A 14,847-nucleotide genomic window follows, 5' to 3' on the forward strand; every position below is an offset into this window, starting at 1 on the left:
CACCAGATCCAAGATAGCTCGCTCCCTCGTCAGCTCCAACACACACTGTTCAAGGAAACTATCCCGGCAGCATTCCAAGAACTCCTCCTCGAGCCCACCGCGTCCTACATGGGTCGACCAATCAATATGCAGATTGAAATCTCCCATAATTATGGCCGTTCCATTCCTGCACGCCGCACTTATTTGCGTGTTAACAGCCCGCCCCACCTCCAGATCATTATTCGGGGGCCTATAGACGACACCCACCAGCGTCTTCCTCCCTTTGCTGTTCCTAATCTCCACCCACAACGATTCCACGTTCTGCTCTTTGGTTCCTATATCATCCCTTGCTACCACCCTGATGCTATCCTTAATCAGCAGAGCTACACCCCCCCCCTTTTTCCTCTCGCCTATCCTTCCTAAACACTTGATACCCCTGGACATTCAGCTCCCAGTCCCTGTCACCTTGCAGCCACGTCTCTGTAATGGCCACCAGAATTATAAGGAGAGGCTGGATAGACTGGGACTATTTTCCTCTGGAGCCTAGAAGTCTAAGGGGTGATCTTGTAGAGGTCTATAAAATAATGAGGGGCATAGATCAGCTAGATAGTCAATATCTTTTCCCAAAGGTAGGGGAATCTAAAACTAGAGAGTATATGTTTAAGGTGAGAGGGGAGAGATGCAAAAGTGTCCAGAGGGGCAATTTTTTCACACAGAGGGTGGTGTCTGGAACAAGCTGCCCAAGGTAGTAGTAGGGGCGGGTACAAACTTGTCTTCTAAAAAGCATTTAGACAGTTATATGGATAAGATGGGTATAGAGGGATATGGGCCAAATGCAGGCAATTGAATCTGGCTTAGGGGTTTTAAAAAAAGTGGTGGCATGGACTAGTTGGGCCAAAGGGCCTGTTTTCACGCTGTAAACCTCTATGACTCTATAACCTATTGTTCAGTTCTGTATTGAATTCACAATGTTCAGTGGATTTTTAAAGTACTGCAACAATTGTTTCTCCCTCTTCTTGATTTCTTTTATGAAACTTAAATCTTTCTGTTTTGACAAGTGGCTCTTGAAAGAAATGTGTCTCCAGGAGTTTTAGAATGTACTTGTACGATCGTGTGTCAGGCTTGTCAGGCAGCATCAAACATCTTAATAAGCTAAAGGTCCATCACACTTAAGAAAGTTGCCAACTTTCTATTATTTTTAATTCCATTTGCAAGGACAAAAAACTCTAAATGTTCAGTGTAGGAGTTCCACAGTTCAACAGTCTCGTGAAGATGTCCCATATGCTCAGTAAGAGTGGCCATTTTCAGTTTTTTATTTTCTCTTTGCTGGTTGCCGTGTTGCTATTTTAAATGTGCTGCTGTTTTGGTGTATTGCCATTTTAAGACTAGTTTTTCTCAGTTGTCTGTGCAGCTGTCAATTGAGTCTGTTTTTCATGCACTTTTTTGAGGCACCTGTGATTGTGGCTACATTGGCTGTATTTTCTTTTAACTTTTGCTGACTTCTTTCCTACTTTTACAAACCCTATTTTGTACTTTTTTTGCACATCAGGGATGTTTTGATTTCCTGTGCTTTTTTGAGATCCCTGTTTTAATTTCTAACTCAAAGTTGCTTCTTGTGCCAGCCTTATTTTTACTAGCTCTTTGCTTTTTTTTTGTCTGAATGTCTTGGGGCTTTTTTTTAACTTAAAGTAACTGTGCTTCTGATTGCCTTTTTTTAAATTCCCTTTTTTTAAACTACACTAAAATTTTTTCTTTTACATCTGTGGATTTCTTTTTCCTCCAACTCTGCAGGTTGTATTTAATTGCCAGCCGCTTTCTTCTGTGCAGTAAAAATGCAGTTCAGGTGGAAGTTGAAGTTACCTTACTTGACTTTTCCAGTGGCACTACACAAAAATCCGCCATCCTTGTCAGGATTGTTTGTTGTGTTTTTGCCCTGGTACTTTACAAGATCAAGTAGACACAGAAGGTGATTGACATTACAACTGTTTATTATTGCTGTTGCAATCAAGCTAATAAGAAAACAAGGATCCTGCATTCCTACAATGCACAGGCTTGCAAAGTCTGGGAAACCAGACAAAACATCGAATACGTGACAATAATCCAGCTCTCTTTTGAAAGCCATGATTGAATCAGCTTTCACCATTGCCTCAAGCAGGGTATTCTAGATCCTAACAACACACTCCATAAAAAATATTTTTCCTCATATAACCTCTGGTTCTTCTGCCAATCACCTTAAATCAGTGCATTCTGGTTCTCAACCCTTCTGCCAGTGGAAGTAGTTTCTCCTTATCTACTCTGTCCAGATCTGTCATGATTTTCAAACATCTCCATCAAATTTCCTCTCAATCTTCTTTTCCCTGAAGCCTCGGCTTAGCCAATCTATCTAAAATAACTGAGAAATCTCATTCCCAGAACCACTTGCATGAATCTTTTTGCTTCTCTTCAATGCCTTTGTATCTTTTCTAAGGAGTGCTGCCCAGAATTAAAGTCAGTACTCCGGTGAGGCTAAACCTGTGTTGTCTAAAGGCTTTTCATAACTTACTTGCTTTTGTACTCTATGCCTCTGTTCATAAAGTCGAGAATATCATTTGTATATCTCAGTAACCGTTATCTCAACCTTGCCCATCACTTTAAAATGAATTGTGCTTATGTAACCCCAGGTGTCTCTGCTCCTTTACAAGTGTATAATTTTACATTACTTTTCCTAATTTTTCTTACCAAAATGTTTGACTTCACATTTCTCTGCATTTAATTTCATCTGTCACGTATCCATCCATTCCATCAGCTTGTGCATGTACTCTTGAAGACTATCACTATCTTCTTCACAGTTCAAATACTCTCAAGTTTTGTATTATCTGCAAATTTTGAAATTTTAACTTGCATGTCCAAGTCTGGAACATTAATATAGATCAAGAAAAGCAGTTGTCCAAATACTACTGGTCCAAATATAACGGGGAACCCTACTACATCATAGAATCCTACAGTGCGGAAGGAGACCATTTGGTGCATTGAGTCTGCACTGACCACAATCCCACCCAGGCCCCATCCCCATAATCCAATGTATTTACCCTGGCTAGTCCCCCAACACTGAGGGGCAATTTGGCATGGCCAATCCACCTAACCCGCACATCTTTGGAGGACATCAGAGTACCTGGAGGAAACTCTCACAGACAGTGACCAAAGTTGGTATCAAACCTGAGTCCCTGCGCTATGAGGCAGCTGTGCTAACCACTGTGCCCCTTGCCATCCCATAGGGATGGTGAATAAGGTGATAATGAAGGCATATAGAATGCTTTCCTTTATTGGACATGGTATAGAAAACACATGATGTGGGTATGCCGGCGTTGGACTGGCGTAAACACAGTAAAAAGTCTGACAACACCAGGTTTTAGTCCAACCTATTTATTTGATAATATTCTCACAAGCTTTCGAGGGGTTACCCTCTTCACCTGACGAAGAGGGTAACCCCTCGAAAGCTTGTGAGAATATTATCAAATAAATAGGTTGGACTAAAACCTGGTGTTGTCAGACTTTTTACATAGAAAACACAAGCAGGGATTATATAAAACACTAAATTAGTCATATCTATTACAGTTACCACATTACAGGAAGGACATAACTTCCTCCAGTTTGTAAAATGATTGTTCAGCACAATTCTCCACTTCCCTGTCACTCAATCAACTTTGTATCAATGCTACCATTGTCCCTTTTATTTGGCACAAAATGCAAAACAGCATGTTCGCACACTTCCAATGAGAGCTATCTTTGGAGTCCGGGAAGGTATCAATGGTTTTGTTGAGTGTGCGGAAAAGTGGCAATCTGGAGAAATGTGAGTTAATGCATTTTGGGAGGGAAAACAAAGCAAAGGAATAAACAATAAATGGGGAGGATATTGAAAGATTAGAACAAGTAAGAAACCTGGGGTGCATGTCCACAGGTCTCTGAAGATGGCAGGACAGGTAAATAAGGTGGTAATTAAGGCATATGGAATGCTTTCCTTTATTGGACAAGATATAGAATACACAAGCAGGGGTTGTATAAAATACTAAATTAACCATACCTGTTACAGTTCTGGTCACCATGTTACAGAAATGACTTAATTGTTATGGAGAGAGCACAAAAAATATTTACAAGAATGTTGCCAGATCTTGAAAATTAAAAGTATGGATTGATTGGGTACATTGTTTTCCTTCGAATGTTGATGGCTGAGAGATTACTTGAGGTATTTTGAGGTATACAAAAATAAGAGGGAGCTAGACAGAGTATACAGGAAAGATTTGTTTCCCCTGTGAAGAGGTCAGTTACCGGGGATCAGATTTAAGGTGACCAGTTGAAGGATTAAAGGGGATATTCAGAAACACTTTTTCACCCAGAGGGTGGTAAATATCTGAAATTTATTGCCTGGATTGGTGGTTGAGAAAGAAACCCTCAGCTCAGTTAAAAGATACTTGGATCTAATCCTGAAGTGCTGTCACCTGCAAAGCTGCAGACTAGGTGCTGGAAGGTGGGCTTTAGAATGGGCAGCCAGTTTTTAAACAGCTGGCGCAGACAAGTTGGGCTGAATAACCTCTTTCTGTATCAGAGCTTTTCTACAACTCTATCCAAATTTTGGCTGAGTGCAATACTTTTTGGCAGATCCACTGCAATGACTAGTGCAGAAGCAGCATTCCTGGAACCTTTGTATGTATTGACTACTAAGAATCTCATCTACATCACTAACTGAATTTCACATGGCAGAAGAAATTGAAGCATTCCTGTGTCTGGGAAGTACATTGCAGAGGGTGCAAGTGAAGTGCCACTGTTCAGTGTGCCTCACTCATGCCTGATCCAGGTTACAAGAATGCCTAAATGTAATACCTATTCTTTATAATATAACTGGTCCTTATAATCTGGAAAGGCAGATATTCAGGAATAAAGTTGTGAAAACAGTTAAGATAGAACCCACATTGATTAAATATGATGCTGTTGTGAGAAGATAAGATACTAAGTTACTTAAAATGTGAGCATTATGAAAATCAGCAGCAACCCCAAACAAATTTTGTAACCTCTGTCATATGATTTGCCTGTGGGCTGTATTTTAGGTTAACCATAGTAATGAGAAAGAATGAATGCATTAAAAAAGAAATAATAATGTTGACAATTGATAGAGAAGTTCTAGATTTTGCTTAAAAAATGAAAAGCTATGGAGAGGTTAATTTAATACATTTATTGCATCTGAATTTTTAAAATTTAGTCTCTCATCTGAGTGAATCAATCAATCCCCAGATATTCAGCTGGAGACCTTTCCTAGTTCCCGGTTATCAGTCAACTTTGAATCTATAATGGTAACTATGTTGCACATGAATCTTGTGAATGAATATGTTGAGTTATATATTCACAAAAATCAACTTTCACTTGTAATTTCTCTGTCAGTGGAGGTTTCTTAACGTAAGATTCAAGACTGCAAGGTTCATTTTTTCTTCATGACGTCGGAACCTGGAAAATATCCTTCAGTGCTAGAATAACATTGAAGATGCAGATATTTGCTAAATGTTATTTGGATGCAAGGATATAAAGAAAAACAAAACTCAACAAACAATATATGAAATGATGTATTTTACTTCGATGCAATCTCCAATGTTGCCTCTATTTTTGCTTTGTGCCTGGCCTGTTTGTTGCTCCACATGAAACATCCCAGGTTGCTCCTGCATTGCTGTGCACGCACACATCTTTAAGGCAGCATGTTGTGTGTGACCTGCTTATTGCACTGTAGGGTACATTCTGGAGTATTATGCATCCATGTCCCTGTACTGAACAAAGAACAAAGCATATTTGTCTTAGGTACAAGGCCATGCTGTGCTGAACAGCTTCTCTTACTTATACTGTGGTGAATAATGCTTGGTAAAAGTACATCAGATACTTAATAATTAATTGACCAGCTTTCATTCTGGTATTGACCTTTTTTAAATATGTAAGGGACAAAAGCAAGAGATGGTAGCCACAGATTCAAACAGTGGCTTGTGAAGGTGCAGAATAGTAGGTTCAGGTCCTTTGTTGGAACAAAGAATTCATAATATGAGTGGCTTAGGCAAGGCTGCATTTATTGTCAGTCACTTTCCTAAAACAGCTGGGTGTGGCAAACTGTTTTGTTTTTATTTTTACAGTTTTAGTGGCTTGCTTTGTCATGCCTAAGTTATTGAGTAAACTAACCACCTGTATGTAGGCAGACCAGGAATGGGTGCAGGTACTTCCACGAATGGACATTGTGAACCAGTTGGGTCTTTAAGACAACGGTGTTTTTTTGATTCTGCTCTAAATCCAGAGATTTGCACATTCGGTTAAGTAATTTGCCAAACTGGAATTTCAAATTTCAAGGCATTTCCAGAACCATAACCAGTATTTTCAGCCTCCTTTCATGAATGAAAGTTCACAATAATTTCTGTTAAATATCCATTCCACAGCTTCCAGCAACTCCACATAACTACCATAACTCACCTATATGTTAGGACAGAGATAGCTCATAGAATGATAGAATTCCTTCAATGCAGAAGGAGGCCCTTTGGCCCATCAAGCATGCACCAACAAAAATTTCACCAAGGCCCCATCCCCATAACCCCACAAATTAACTCCACTAATCCCCCTGAGGGGCATTAATGGGGCAATTTAGCATGGTCAATCCACCTAACTCCACGATCCTATCATATCTGTGCTAAGTTTCTAACACACCAGTACAAATATCCACTTGTGCTACATGTCTTTTGATTGGCAAAAAGCAGCAGTGTGGGTGGTAGCTTTGAGAACTTAATCTCATTCTGTCAAAAGTTAATAACTAAAGCGGAACAGTGAAATGCTGAATAACTGAGTTCCCACTGTTCCAAATATGTGTGTGTCTTATCTTTGAATCTGCAATTTTATAAACCTGGTGTCTTGATATCTCCTCCCCCCCTCTCTCTCTGTCTCCAATCAACTCTGCATGTCAGCATTAATGGTCTTAAGCACCAATAGTTTGGGGAAGTATCAAATAAAATTTATAGGTCAAATGCCCTTTTTCTTTGTCTTAACAATACGTAAAAGTTGCACTATATTTTTATTCTTATCATCAAATTTTAAATATAGCCTTCTGTTATAGAATCAGTACTGCATGCTTCTTGGGATTGCTCAGAATCCGAATTTGAATCCTGTAATTTCAAACTTGGAAGTGGCTTGAGAATTAAACAGAGGTGACAGCAGAATTGGCAGATTGCAGAGCAACACTGGAGTAGCCTGAGAATGAAACAAAGCAGCAGCAGCAGAATGCATAAAATGAGACAGGGAATTTAGAAAAGTGATGCATAATAAACACAGAGGAGAAGAATGTTGCATCACAAGGAGGGGTGGCATTGGTAAATTTACAGATAAATATTTAATTTAATCTATCTAAAACTTGGAATCAGACCTGACAGTGTCCAAGGACAGAACAACAGTAGAATTGTAAGTAGGTAGTCTTTGAGAGTAGACCTCAATTGGAGAGCTCAGAGGGAAGGAGCCTGAGATGGTTGAGTGCAGACCAGGAACAAGTTTCAAGTTCACTTTGTGTTAGATTAAATAGTGGTCTAATAAGTTCAATCGAATGTACATACCACCAGATTCTGTACGCTGTCTCATCTTTGTGTCATTAGCAAACTTGAAAATGGAGTTGGAGTGGAATTTGGCTACACAATTTTAAGTGTGTAAGTATAGTAATAGGCTGAGGACACAGCCTTGGGAGGTACCAGTTTTGAGGATACACGTTGCCTACACGTATTGATCACGCTCTGTGGGTTAGGAAGTCTAGAATCCAGACACAAAGGGACCAGTTGAGTCCTTGGCCATGGGGTTTGGAGATGAGTTTTGTTGGGATAATGGTGTTGAAGGCTGAGCTGTCATCAACAAATCGAAGTTTGACATCAGTGTCCTTGTTATTCAAGTGTTCCAGGGTTGAGTGTAGGGCCAGGGAGATGGTGTCAGCTGTGGACCTGTTGCCGCGACAGGGGAACTGTTGTGGATCCAGGCAATCTGGGAGATTGGAGTTGATGCATGCTGTGACAAACCTTTTGAAGCACTTCATAATGGTGGATATCAGAGCTATCAGGTGGTAGTCATTAAGGCGCACTGCCTGACTTTTCTTTGGTACAGGGATGATGGTTGTCGTCTTGAAACAGGTAGGGACCTTAGATTGGAGTAAGGGCAGGTTAAAGATGTCGACGAATACCCTGCCAGCTGGTCCGCGCAGGATCTGAGTGCTCAACCAGGTACCACATCCAGACCAGTCGCTTTCCGTGGGTTAACTTTAAAGAAGGCTGATCTGACATCTGCGGTAATAACCTTCAATACCAGATCAACTTAGGCTTCCAGGGCGGATGATGTCCTCTCACTGACCTCTTGCTCAAAATGGGCATAGAATGTGCTGAGTTCATCAGGGAGGGTTGCATTGTTGCCTGCAATTCTACACTCCTTCACCTTGTAGTCTGTTACATCGTGTAGAGCTTGTCATAATCAGTGGGTGTTCATGTGGCTAGCCTAGGACTATAGTTTGATATGCTGCTGTGTCTTGGCATCTTTGATGATTCTCTGTATCTGGATTTCTTGAATAGGTCAGGGTCACCCGACTTGAATGTCTCAGACCTGGACTTTAGTAAGCAGTGGATGTCCCTGTTCATCCATGGTTTCTGATTGGGAAGCACATGGATTTGCTTCATTGGCACATAATCTTCTATGCACTTACTAATGAAGTCTGTAGTGGCGTACTTGTTCAGTTTGATCACTGAGTTTGAATATTGAAACTGGTAAAATGGTGCGACAACAGTAATCTCTCCTTTAATGTTAGTAAATCTAAGGAGATAGTCTGGAAAAATAATGAAGGACATGCCCTGCCTATATAGAAACATAGAATAGAATACCTGCAATGCAGAATGAGGTTATTCGGCCCATCAAGTCTGCACCCACCACAGGCTCCACTCCCACAATCCCACACATTTACCTTGCTAATCTGATAGAATCATAGAATCTTACAGTGCAGAAGGAGGCCATTTGTTGACACTGGGATCAATTTATCATTGCCAATCAATCTAACCCGCACATCTTTGGTGAATGGGAGGAAACTGGAGCATCTGGAAGAAACCCACGCAGACATGGGGAGAATGTGCAAACTCCACACAGAAGGTGACTCGAGGCTGGAATTGAATCTGGGTCCCTGGTGCTCTGAGACAGCAGTGCTACCCATTGTGCCACCATGCTGCCCCACGTCAACGGCAATGAAGTGGAAATGGTTGAGAGCAACTAGATGTCAAGGTCACCAATAACCTGTCCTGGTCCCTCCACTCTGACATGATAGTTAAGAAAGCTTCTATTTTCTCAGGAGGCTAAGGAAATTTGGCATGTCCGCTATGACTCACATCAGTTTTTACAGATGCACCATTGAAAGCATCCTTTCCGGATATTTCACAGCCTGGAATGGCTCCTACACTGACTAAAACTGCAAGAAACTACAAAGGGTTGTGAACGTAAGCCAGTCCATCATGCAAATCAGGCTCCCATCCATTGACTCCATCTATATTTCCCGCTGTCTGAGAAAAGCAGTCAGTATGTCCAGGATCCGACGCATCCGGACATACCCTCTTCCACTTACTTCTGACGGGAAAAGGATACAAAAGTCTGAGAACACATACCAACCAACTCAAGAGTAGCTTCTTCCCTGTTGCTATCAGACTTTTGAATGATCCTATCATATGTTAAGCTGATCTTTCTCTAAACTGTGCCTGTAACTGTGACATTATATTCTGCACCCTCTCCTTTCCTTCTCTCCCTATGTACTCTATGAACTGTATATTTTGTCTCTATGACACGCAATAAACAATACTTTTCACTTCATCCCAATACATGCGACAATAATGGGCAGCACTTGGAGAATTGCGTGCAGTTCTGGTCACCACACTACCAAAAGAACTTGGAAGTTTTGGAGAGAGTGCAAAGAAGGTTCACTAGGATATTGTCTAGTCTCGAGACTGTTAGCTATGAAGAGAGATTGACTCCAGTAGGATTGTTTTCACTAGAAAGACAGGCTGAGGGGAGAACTGATAGAGGTCTAAAAAATTATGAGAGGCAAAGACAGGGTGATAGCCAAAGGCTCTTTTCCAGGGTGGAAATGTCAATTACATGGGGGCACAGGTTCAAGGTGAGAGGGGGAAAGTTTGAGAGATGTGCGGTGAAGTTTTTCACTCACAGAGTGATGGGTGCTTGGAAAGTACTGCCACAGCAGGTGGTGAAAGCCAGGCACATTAACAACATTTAAGAGACATATAGATGGGCATATGAATAGGGAAGGAATACAGAGATATGAACCAAGTAAGGGCAGAGTTTTTTTTTAGTTTAGTTAGGGCATCATAATCAGCATGGGCTTGGAGGGCCAAAGGGCCTGTTCCTGCACTGAAGTTTTCTTTGTTCTTAAATCAAATCAAATCACATTCATTGACATGTGGGAATTCAGGGACACCTCTCACGTATAGGAAGTCTCATCAGCGGGAGGAGTGCAACCTCTGATTTTCATAGATCATAGAACCCTACAGTGCAGAAGGAGGCGCTTCAGCCCATCCGGTCTGCACCGAACACAATCTCACCCAGGCCCTACCTCCATATTCCTACATATTATGCCCATTAATCCCTCTAACCTATGCATCCCTAGACACTAAGGGACAATTTCTTAGCACGACCAATCAGCCTAACCCACACGTCTTTGGACTGTGGGAGGAAACCGGAGTATCCGGAGGAAACCCACGGGGACACGAGGAGAATGTGCAAACTCCACACAGACAGTGACCTGAGCTGGGAATTGAACCCAGGGCCCCGGAGCTATGAAGCAGCAGTGCTAACCACTGTGCTACCGTGCCGCCCTTAGTAGTGCATCTACTAGGCTGCGAACTGTATGGGTGGCTTTCTTCAGGATGCTGTCATTCCACAGTTCCCTCTCGTGCAGAGAGGGAACAGATGACCAGCAGACAGACAAGGAAAACCACATCAAGAAAATACACGATAAATGGTTAAATGCATTACAGAAAGGATATGTTTACACCAGAGAGCAAACAGGAGATTTACAAGGATGTTTCTTGGATGGGAGAGTTATAAATGTAAGCAATGATTGGATTGGCCGAGATTGTTTAAATGAAAGATTAAGATAAAAGATTAAATGAAGGGACATTTAATTGAGTTGTTTAAAATTATAAAGGGCCTGAATAGCATGGATAGGAAGGACCCATATCCCTTAAGTGGGAGGTTAATAACCATTGGGAATGGATGTAAAGCAATTGACAGAACTGGAGGGGATTCAAAGATAATTTCTTTTTGACCCAGAGGTGCTGGGGATCTGGAATTCATTCCCTGAAAAAGTGTCAAAGATATACACACTCATCATTTAAAAAGCATTATGATATACACTTGAAGTACCATAACCTACTCAACTACAGCCAATACCTGTAAGGTCGGATTAGGCAGGATAGCTTTTGCTCGCCTGCCCAAACTGCTTCACTATATGCCACAAATTTTCTATATTTTTGACATGCTTACTTTATATGGTCCTCTTTAAAATAATCAATGCTCTTGGTCAAAATAGTTTGGCACATTGTACAGAAAGTAATACTGTTCCCTCTGCAGTGGTTCTCAGAAAGCATTGAAATCATTCGTAACTTTACTGAAGTAAAAGCTCTTTTTTACTGAGGTAATGTTGATTATCTACATTGTGGAACTAAAATGAATCTGCTCATACAGCATGAAACAAACATTCATTTTGTGGGGATATGTAAGCTTGATTTTATATACTTCATTTTGGGTGTAGGGATAAAAATTAGTTTCTCTTGTATGTTGGTCTTACGGACCAATTCAGAAACTCCAAGGTATGTTATGAAGTTAGACTAAACCCCAACTATTTTTGAGTTTGGCATTAGTGTGAGAAATAAGATGTTTCATTCCAGGTGTGATTCTATTAACCTGCTAGGAAGCTGTTATTAAAACAAACTTTATTTAACAACACAGTTAAAATATAACAAAAAAGAATTCCCTAATTTTTACTAGTTGAAATACTTCAATGTGACAAGGTATAACTCTTAACTGCTAGTTATTAAGCAATATCTCCATAGACATAAACCCCTTTTCAGAGTCAGTTAGTAAGACACTTTGTGATTCTCAGTCCTCCAGCCTTTTAGCCCCTCTGAACAGAAACAACCATTTTCTGATTCTCAGACAACAGCCTCCAGAAGAAAACCTGTCTTCACACAGCAGAACGCCTTTGAGAGAGGGAGAAATCACCTTTTGCCTTTTGCAGTCCTTTAGAGAGAGATACTTACAATTTCCAGAAAGAGAAAAAGAACTACTGCTCTTTTCAAATTCAAGCTGCAGCTGCCTACTTTCTTTCTCCCTACAAATGTAGCTCCACCCACAAACACAATTTTCTTGAAAATCAACTGAATCGAACCCTATTCTGAACCTTCAGGAACAATGCACAGAATAACAATAATGCATTAGCCCAGATTGAAAGATACGCTCCAATAATGAGGAGCAATGTATCTTCTGCATGATCAGCATGTGGGCTGCCAGTTGTAAATAATTTGGCATCATTTAGCAGAGCTGGCTTATAAACAGAACCTTCATCAGAAACATGATATAAAATACATTTCTTAAAGGTGCAGTCTTGTCACATGCATTAAAATATCATTGCTATTACTCAATTATTGAGAATCACTGTCACTAAGAGGGAGCAGCCTGTAATTTTCAACAAGTTATCATACAAAACCAGCGAGCTAATTTTTGTGAATTTGGTTTGCTAGAAGTCAGAATTTTATGTTGTCACTCTTTGTTTAATTAGTTTTATAAAAAATGAAAATGGCCATCTACCACCAAGGTAACAGCTGACCAGGTTTCAAGCAGCAGTTGCTTGGGAGTAAGAATCGACCCAGGCTTGGGAGTAAGAATCAACACTGGTTTCTGCTTTCGATTGCTATCAGTGATCTCTGATTTTCTCAGGACTGTTCAGTCGCTGTAACTTGGATAAATAAGGTTTGTATTGTATCTCTGTGAAAGTTGTAGTAAAGAAAGAATAGCTCCAATAGAATTCTCAGTTTATATTTACACAGAAATAAAGCATCAACAGGATCAGGCTTAATTGTGATGATTTTTACATTGAAATAAACCACTGGCACTTTGTGAGGCTCACTCACGATTAATGATGACATGGTTAAGATAATAGACCTTCAAGAGAAGAAGAAAACAAGAGAAAAATCTTTGGAAAGAAAGTGCGCTTAGTGCTTCCAGTATGAAGTCTTGTTTTCCATTACAGTATAAAACCGGTAAAGATCCTTCTGCTGATGTAGATGTGCATTTGTGAAATTAATAACATCATTCTTGTTAGCAGTGTATATTCAAAGCAATAAGTTGTGATATTCATTGGAAAATATGGTAACTAATCATTGATTTTGCTCAGTGAAGCTAATTGTTACAAATAAGAATTGCATTAGTCAAGGCAACTCAGCTAAAAGAGGGAAGAAAATGTTTGTGAAATGATTTCCCTTTGAAATATTATATTGTAACCTGAAGATTTTCAGGCATAGATTCTTATATAAGATGCTGCATCTTTACTTTTTTCAATTCTTTTTTATTAGAGACATTTTGAAATTTAAACCACTGTCCAGCACAACTACTGTAACAGTGATCACAGGAGATTATTATGATGAACAGCTTCCTGACCCTTTGAATAAGGCAAGTACTGTATTAATGGTGACCACAATGTTATCCTTTTAACCTGCTGAGAATTGGAAAACCCATTTGAACGCTTGGTAGAAATCCATTTGTAACAATTTTTGGTTTGACTTTTACAATAGTTTATCTATGTAACTGCAAATACCTGGGAGGGATTGCATGGCAATAGTCTCCCCAAGGGATGTGCAGGACATCTAACTCCTAAAGTGAGGTGGTACTTTTGAATTTAATAGGGGTATGTTATGGAATCAAACACAGTGAGTCTTCTGATTTGGTTTTAGGTCCTGCTTGTTTATTTGCTTACAGCTTTTACTGTGAAAAATCAGAGAGTTGTGTGTTCCTAATCCATGAATATGCATTATAACCTCCACAGAAAAGAAATTACGGTTGTCAATTTAGCACCAGGCTTCAACAAAAATTTGAATTCGTAGAGAAATAATCTACAGTTGATCTTTTGGAAATAATAGGATCTTTATAATTAAAAATCATTAATAAAACATATCATTATTAAGTGTTTCTAGCAACAGAACCTGAAAACATGAGGTCCAGCATGATACCATGTGAGTAGAATCTTAAAGGTACAAAAAGAAGTGATACTGAAATGTAATGTCACACTACCTTAACTACACAGTTTAGCATTGACGGTAAAACATTTGTCCAGACTTTGCAGTGTACAAACAATGCCCACAGTTCACTGCACTTAGAATTGTCCACATTATTTTTCTGGGCTTTTGAGTGATAACTTATTTTAATTACATGTCAGAACAGGGTATCTGGGATCTGTGAGAACAAGATAAACAACAATATGGCTCTTCAACCTATCAGATTGGAGAATTCTCAGAGTCTAAACCAGAAAGTACAGTTAAATGTTCAATTTAAAATCTAATACAGAAAGTGGAATAAAGAGAAGGAAAAAGAGATGGGACTAAAAAAGAGAGAGAGCTGTTTGGCAATGGCTTAAACTTGGTACACTATTAAAACTCACTTATTCCTTAATGGAAAAGCTGTAATATCTTCTGGCATATTTAGGGGATATCAAGTGGGTGAGTACAGTAACTTCACATCCTTGAAAATATTTGAGTGATCATTATCACTAAAGAAGCAGTGTTAGATAAGCTATTGGGCTAA

General features: G+C 39.8%; 1 protein-coding gene across 1 annotated transcript in view; it reads left to right on the plus strand.

Annotated features, from left to right (window-relative positions):
- Window positions 1-14,847, plus strand: part of LOC145346455 (uncharacterized) — a 176,480-nt gene that overhangs the window by 135,323 nt on the left and 26,310 nt on the right. Inside the window, exon 10 of the mRNA XM_080193729.1 lies at window positions 13,623-13,719. Within this exon, the coding sequence (XP_080049855.1) occupies window positions 13,623-13,719 (97 nt within the window). The remainder of the gene's footprint in view (window positions 1-13,622; window positions 13,720-14,847) is intronic.

Source organism: Carcharhinus amblyrhynchos, chromosome 8 (assembly GCF_965287045.1).
Source record: "Carcharhinus amblyrhynchos chromosome 8, sCarAmb.v2.hapA, whole genome shotgun sequence".
NCBI lineage: Eukaryota > Metazoa > Chordata > Chondrichthyes > Carcharhiniformes > Carcharhinidae > Carcharhinus > Carcharhinus amblyrhynchos.